Source organism: Charadrius vociferus, unplaced genomic scaffold (genome assembly GCF_000708025.1).
Source record: "Charadrius vociferus isolate BGI_N301 unplaced genomic scaffold, ASM70802v2 scaffold549, whole genome shotgun sequence".
In the NCBI taxonomy this organism is placed as follows: Eukaryota; Metazoa; Chordata; class Aves; order Charadriiformes; family Charadriidae; genus Charadrius; species Charadrius vociferus.
In genome coordinates, this window is record NW_009650103.1 from 989914 (window position 1) to 997651 (window position 7738).

At 46.0% G+C, this 7738-nt stretch overlaps 1 protein-coding gene across 1 annotated transcript; it reads right to left on the reverse strand.

The window, feature by feature from the left end:
• Positions 1–726: 726 nt before the first annotated feature.
• Positions 727–6880, reverse strand: MED22 (mediator complex subunit 22). The gene is made up of 4 exons (XM_009892316.1): positions 6851–6880; positions 6231–6311; positions 5620–5828; positions 727–1396 (listed from the first exon to the last, which is right to left on the reverse strand). Exons 1-4 carry the CDS (start codon positions 6878–6880, stop codon positions 1198–1200), a joined length of 519 nt encoding a protein of 172 aa, XP_009890618.1. The 3' UTR covers positions 727–1197.
• Between the last annotated feature and the right edge of the window lie 858 nt (positions 6881–7738).

Genomic DNA, 7738 nt, shown 5'->3' on the forward strand with positions numbered 1-7738 from the left:
CCTCGCAGCTGAAAACACACTCTTTAAAAATTATACAAAAGAGTTAGTTTTATTAAACCACCTAATTACAAAAAAAAAATGGAATGGAAGAAAAATAAAACAGAAATCACACTAAAATTTACATCCGAAGAAGGGAAACGTTACAGCAGAAGGCTGGGGAAACTCGGCTTGCCTGCAGCTCAGCAGTGCCCACACCGAGCTGTCCGGACCGCATTCCCATTCCACGACAGCTCCAGGTTTTGGGTCAACGCAGAACCACCGCATAGGGGAAGGGCTGGAAATGTGCCAGGCTGCTGACAGAGCACCAACATGCTGCTTTGGAAGGAAACTACAGGAGCAACCCAGTATCCCTCAGTGCTCTGTACACTCCAGTCACCTCAAGATTATTTTATTAATCAAAGAACTCTTAGCCAATATAAATGCCAGCTTCATGTTAGCTCAGGCTGTGTTAACAGAAAGTTTCTGTGTAAACACTGGAAAAGGAAGGAGACTAACTAAAGCGCATCGCTGCTTCTGTCTGCAGCCCTGAGCAAATGGCATCATTCTGATTCCTCAGTTTGCCCTTTCCTCCTCAAAAGGGAGAACTCTGCTCCTCAATAAGGGTCTCCCAAGAGCCTCCTCCCAAACAGTTGCGAGCAAGAAATTCAAGTTTGTAAAGCACTCTGACAGTGAAGACTGCTGTGTAAAAAAATACTACAAGTTTCCTGCTCTAGTTGAGTAGAACGGAGGTTGTCAGATGCCATCCTGAGACCTTAAAAGCAGCCAGAATGTCAATAATATGGAAAGCAGTGTAAAAACCCCAAAACACTCACTGTCCCCACATTTGGCTCAAGTTTATCCCAAACAAATTCAACTCCCAACACTCCAGCGTGCACTTACTGAGATTCACATGGAAACAAACTGGATTCCTAATGAACTCTACACACAATGATCATGTGAAAGCAAACCTAACTCTAACTTGTTAGAACAATCAACTTTGTATTTACTTATCACATTCTTTTCCTAAGGGAGAGGAACACTCATGGCAATGTCCCGGGGTGGAGAAAGCACTGTGGCCACCCAGTGAGCAGAAATCTGCAAATACAGCTCCAGTGCCTTCTCCTGACAGTGGGAGACGCTTGCTCAGTACAGCAGGTGGAAGACTTCCAGCGGCGCAGTGCCGCCGGGAAGAAGAGGTTTGGCAGCAAAGGATCCTCTTCAGGAGTGCTCCGCGGGGCCTGCCCCGTGCCCGTTCACGTGAGGGTGCGATGGGGTCGAGCTCTGGGAGGTAGCAACACTCTGCTCTGCTGTGGCAGCTGTCAGAGGCATGGAGAGGCTTTCGGGGGACAGCGTAGCAAAGTCTTGTCTCCAGTAGGCTTCACACAGTGGAAGATCATTGCTGTCACACAGACTGTAGCTTTCCAGAACAAACAACCCCAGTAAGGAGAGACAGCAGGTGCAATAAGAGAGGAGGGGAGGGAGGGAAAGGGTGGGGGGACCAAGACAGAAGCAAAGCGTTAAGAAAATGGCAAAAAAACATTCATGGATGCAAGGTCTGTGTTCAGAAATTCATCACAAGTCTTGCGACACTGGCCTTCCCTAAGACACCCCTTAAGGGCTGGTCTTGAGCCTCATGGGCCTGGTGAGGACCAGGGGAATTTCAGAGACAGAACTGTTGCTATAAACTCAAACAGAGGCTCAGTTCTGATCCAGACACTCGAAGTCCCTGGAAAGATCTGGGCTGAAGTCCTGGCACCCCAAAGATGGGAGTTTCTAAGTTTCTACTGAGTTGAATGAGGCAAGGACCTCATCCATAATTATTTTACTTGGAATTAGATCACATCCTATGCGAGAAAAAAAAAAAAATAAAATCCTGCTCTAAATTTAAGTTCAGCAAAAAAGCTAGCACAATTGTTTTAGGGTCTGGCCCTGTCATGGTAAAGAAAAAACCTATTTACACCCTTGCACTTTAAAAAAAGCACTCCTGAGAAGGTCTGAGTCTTCTATTGAAGTTCCCCAGCCTGATTATAAAGTACTCCTGGCTCCTTCTAGTTTCAGCAGAAGCTGAGTTAACAGTTCTAAAAGCAGCTTGCTGGACTTGACCAGTGTAGACTACAGAGCTGGATGAACCAGCAGTGTGGGAAAGTAATGTTTTTAAACAACTGGCTAATTCTTGCCTGTGCTCTGAGGAAAACACAATGTGGAAAGGCCAAAACTAAAATGAAAAATGATGGAAGAAACTGGAACAAAACCAAAACAAATTCTGAAGAGAGGAAGTAGCTGCACACACAAGAGACACCCAAGACAAAGTGAGTGCTGGAGCAAAAGCAGCTTGCGTTCAGAGTAAAACAAACCCAACGGGTCAAGTGATTTTGCTGTTGCAGCTTTATTTACATTTTTAATGTATGGACTTGAATAGATGCTTTGGGAAATATTTTAAGTGTAGAAATATGAGACACTTCAAATTGCACAAACATGAAACATGTTGAGATCTAACCCCACACTCAAGACAGCTCCTGTGATCTCAGAGGAGGGAGCAATGGAACATAAATGCAAGATTGGGGTTTAGAATGAGAGAAGGCAAGCTGGACTTGGAGGTACCGCTTTGGGGAATAAGCGCACAAAGCACTAGTTTTAAGCATCAACTTTTGAACTCTTTTCTGGCAGCATCACCCAGCTGGTTTTGCAGTAGGAGAAAGAAGGCAGTGGTTTTATATCTGGGGCCTTTGTAAAATCCTGTGGAGCATCACCATTCCCTACAGTCCCCAACACACAGTGAAGCTCGGTTCAGTCAGCAGAGACCTTCAGGACTGAACCAGAAATATGACTCCTTTCTGTCAGTCTTAGACGTCAGGCCACAGTTTCCAAGGAGAACCTGACTGCAGCATCTGCCACATCTTGGCAGGCGAGTTACTAAGAAAATTTTAACTGTATCAGAAGCATAACTGCTTTTTCTGCTGCCCCAGTTAGAACAGTCCCAAAAGTCTAAGCTTCACCTCTCACGTAACACTCCTCAAAAGTCAGGGTGAACGAGGAGCTACTGGACACCCCACAAAAGCACCAGCCAGCCTGCCACTCTGTCCTTTGACTGAGGGTTCATCAGGGCACAGAAATGACTTCACTTCTGCCCTGAGGGCATACAGCCCGGTCTGTGTGCAGAGAAACAGCTCTAGGAAACTACCTGAACACAGTGACTGAAAGCAAAGATTCCTTCAGAACAATCTACTCAGCTTTAGTTTCATGGACCTGCTTTCAGGTCTCCTCAGAACCCCCACATACACATAAAAATCTTAGCAATGAAACCTGACCCTACACCTGAGGCGCAACCTATTAGTTACTCACTATGGGCAAGGGACTGTCTCCTAAGGCCCTTTAGCACAATGGCAGTGACAAACGCTGGGCAGGATACTCTCCCTACCACTGTGAAAAGCCAATGCACAGGGACTTGAACAAGCTACACAGCACAGGGCAGCTCTCAGCTCTGCAGCACCTGGAGGTGTGCTGCTGCAGGGAGCTCACTTTTCTACCGCATTCCCTGGAGGGATGACCTAAAATAAACTAACTAGTGACCTGCAGGGAAACTGGGGCATGGGACAGCAGGATGGCTGTATGGAACCCATGTCCTGGCCTCACGGGTCTGCACACCTCTTTACAAATCCCATGGGATCAAGCCCTTCGAGACAGTAACAGATGGTGCAGAAAGGCAACCCCAGCTGGGCTCCCAGGAAAGCACAGAGCGCCCGTTTGTGGGCAAACCACCTATTGCATTTATAGCCATTTAAACACAGTTATTACTCAAGACTATGTGAAATAACAGAAACCCTTTTTCCCACATTAGACAATAAGGTTTCATTAAAAATATTTTAGCGCTCTAATTATAAAAGGATTTTGAACAAATCATTGTTTCTATATTTACACACACACAATTTCTTTGGTGCAGAAAAAGACAGGAAAGAGCACAGGAAGGGAGTAAGTGCTAAAAGCAAACGACTAAGTGCTACATTATAACAGGTTTCAGTGGAGAGATTGTAGCTCTGTACAGTTGCCAAGTTTCCTCACCTTGTGACCACTCAAGAAAGAGCATGAAGGCAAAACTATTTGGTGTATGCCAATATTTGTGCTTAAATGTTAGTTCTGTTACAACGGGTTGCTTTACGTGGCATCTGGTGCCAGGCAGGTAAACAGACCGTGCCAGCACGGTCAGAATGCCTTAGTCCAAAAGTTAAGCCTACTGACACACAGTGGTGGCAGTCTGGTGACAGTGTGAGGGAAGCACACCTGGCACACGAGGCACTATCATCCCACACTGCATCATTTTGGGTAAAGCTCACTGCTATGCTGTATGCAGCCTATGTAGTGGATGCACCTTGACCTATCAGGGCCTGGACTGGTGCTTGAGTTTACGACCATCCCTCTTCATTTCTGAGATATTTCTAGGATCTCTTGCCACCCCCCCAAAAAAAAAATTAAGTTCAAAAAACAACTGTAAACTTTTACCTCAAGTTTTCTTCCAATGCCGTAGCAGTTCCTAAGCTATGTCATATCAATACCTTTTTACACTTAAAATATGTATATTGCCCATAAATAATGGCCTAACTTCCAAAGATATTGAGCAATCAAGGTTTTAGTTTACTTAGCTGGGGTTATAGACATTCAGCATTTTTAGAAAGAAGGGAAAGGCAAAAATAGAAAACCTGGTCACTAAAATTTTAAATAAGGTTTGAAAAGTTAAGTTTTTGTTTAGAAGTCATAGTGTTATTGCACTGACTTCACTTAGCTTGGATAGTGCAGCTAAAATAGTCATAGAAACATAGAATGGTTTTGGTTGGAAGGGACCTTAAAGACCAACTAGTTCCAACCACCAATCAGGTTCTCATTTGATTTCTCCTGCTTTCATTTACTGCATCATCAACTAGAAGTGCTGGAGTGCAGACAGAAAATTAAATTAAAAAAATAAAGTGTCTGAGTCTAAAGTTTTCTAGTCTTCTCTAAAGTCTGTTTTCCAAGAGTATTTTTAAAATATTAAAAAATCCCACAAATACCTAATAAGTCTTCCATAGAAAATCCTATCATACTACTTCATAATTCAATAAAACTGAGCATGTCTTTTTTGCTCATTTCAAATGTTCACCCCAACAGTACTCCAGGCAGCTGGGGCAGTGGACAGCCAGGGAAAAGGCACACTGTGTAACCAGGACACTTGTGAAAGAATTCACCACAAAGACATGGTGGTCTCATCTAACATCAAGACCTAGCTCAGCAAGCTAGTCTCTCGAGGGAGAGAGAGGCTCCTCCAGAGGGATACCCAGGCCTATGCCCTCGAGGAAATTCATCTTCTTTTACAATGATTACAAAGGAAGCCTAAGTAAATTATTTGTCAAATCTATCCCACTAAAGCAAGCACCTAGAGTTGGATGCTGTAAATACCTCCTTCACCATGACATTTAAACCCTGTAGGGTATCTACAAGAAAAAGGCAGTTGCTTTAGCTGAAGAAAAAGGTTGACCTAATTAAAAACAGGACTGAAATTTTGATGGGAACATTCTCAAGACCTATACTCTAAGAACTACTTGTTTGTCTGGATTAACTACCCCAAAAGGGCTGGAGTCATAAGGCAGAAGTCCACTGCCCTATTTGTACCTGGAAGAGTAATATTCTTCTTCTAGCTCGTACAGGTCAATGGAGATCTCATCCCGTAGTGCAATCAACTTCTTGTCACATTCCTCCTGCAAGCTTCTCAGCTGCTGGTTGCGCTGATTGATAGCTTCATTCACAGAGGGGAAATCATTGAGGATCAAGAACTGCTTCAGATCAGATACAAGTTTCATCAGGGACTCACCAGCTCGGACCTTGCAGCAGGGAGAAAAAAATAATCACATAGCACATAGTATACCAAAACAGCACTTTGCTCCAATTTTAAAACAAGCTCTCCCAACCTGCTCCTTCAGCCCAAGCCTTGAATAAAGCAGAAACTCCCATGTTACATAAAGATTCTGACAGAACAACCAGGTCTTTAAGGTCCCTTCCAACCTAAACCATTCTACGACTCTATAAGCCTGTAGGTGACAAGACAAGCTACCCAGCTTTCCCTGTAGAGAAGGAATTAACCCAACAGCCACCCCAAATATCAAGTTACTCTTCCAGCAGCAGCCTTCGTGAGTATTATAAAGGCTGCCCTAGATGCAATGATAAGCCCAACAGTGCCTGAAGGACGTGCTGCCCACCGATTTGAACAGCAGTGTGCTACTCACAATGTTTGCAGCTCTGACATGCATCTCATAGTTATCTTGTTCACCCTGGGTTGCTCGAGAGACTTGAGTTTCATCCTCAATCTAAAGAAAAAGCATAGGTATCCACCTTTACATACTACAATCATGATATGCAATTACTACATTATAAGGCATCTCATTTCAGTTCAATCCACATCTGGAATCCCCCGGGTGGCCTCTGCACTATAAAGGCACCCGTGGACCATCCTTGCCACCCTGCCTGCTGCTTCTGTGGTTCTCCCCTGTTCAGCAACACCGTTTGTCTGCCCGCAGGGCAGAGGCAGGGAGGCCAGCAGCAGCAGCTGCGGAGAACGGACTGCTGCCCGCCCAGGGGAAGGAAAGAACCCTCCTTCCTTACGGCCGCCCTTGGGGGAACCGAGAGAAAGGTCCGTCCCCCTCCCCTCAGGGACTCGACCTCCGCTCAGGGCCTCCCGCTCACCCTTCAGGGGCCTTGCTCCCCCCTCACAACCGCCCCCTCTCCTCTCAGAGGCCTCGCTCCGCCTTCACAGCCGCCCCCTCTCCCCTCAGGGGTTCGGCCTCCCCTCAGGGGCCTCTCTCTCCCCTCACAGCCACCCCCTCTGCCCTCAGCGGCCGCCCTCTACTCTCATAGGTATCCCCTCAGGAACCCCCATCTCTCCTCAAAGCTGCCCCCGGGAAACCCATATATCCTCTCCTGCCTCACGCACAAGATACCCGCTCTTTTCTCTAGCCTTCGCACATCCAGCACATACGAACACGCTTCTTGCAGAACGGACTGTGCCAGTTCACACCATTTTCCCACACTTCCAAGCAGGCACGGAGCACCTCTCCTGCATGTGCTTACAGAGGCACACGAAGAGAGAGCGTCAGGTAATTTGGATACAGCCTGGCCTAAAATTAAACCAGAATCGGTATCAGCGAACTGAAAAACCAGCCACAGCCTAGTTATATTCAAAATGTCACTCTTTCATTTTGCTAACATCCTTGGTCTTGCTTATACTAATCCACACGCACATCTGCATGAACAGGCTGAATAGACGTGCTCAAACAAACATGTGCAGGGCTGAAACGACAGCTATTAAAAAAACCCCAAACCCTAATGCATATCACTTATCTTCAACAATAAAACTGCATCAATCAGTTTTACTTTTGTTTCCAGTCAGCTTTCAGTCTTTTTTTTTTTTTTTTTTAAAAAACAGCTTGTCCTGAGCATCCGTTTGCAGAGTGTGTTTTATTGTGGTAACCCGCGGGGGGCGGTGTGTCTGGGCTGCTAGCGCTGTCGGGGAGTGTGGGGCTGGGGAGCGCCGGCAGCTCTTTGCGCGATGGCTGCCCGGCCGAGGAGAGAACGCGCGGTGTCAGACGGCTTCGCTCTCTGGGAGGTGCATAAACATTTTAAATTTAAAGTCAGAGCGAAGGATTTGCGCTCCCTGGAAGAGCGAGGCAAGGCTGGGAGGCTGCCAGGCTGGGGAAATGCATTTCCAAGGTGAACTGAAATCTTTGTGAAGTACAGT

Coding starts and splice junctions, on each gene's coding strand:
- MED22 (XM_009892316.1), bottom strand. CDS start 6,880: ATGGGGGTTCCTGAGGGGATACCTATGAGA. Junction 6,312..6,850: donor CTGAGGGGATACCTATGAGA/GTAGAGGGCGGC, acceptor CTTTTTCTTTAG/ATTGAGGATGAAACTCAAGT. Junction 5,829..6,230: donor ATGTCAGAGCTGCAAACATT/GTGAGTAGCACA, acceptor CCCTGCTGCAAG/GTCCGAGCTGGTGAGTCCCT.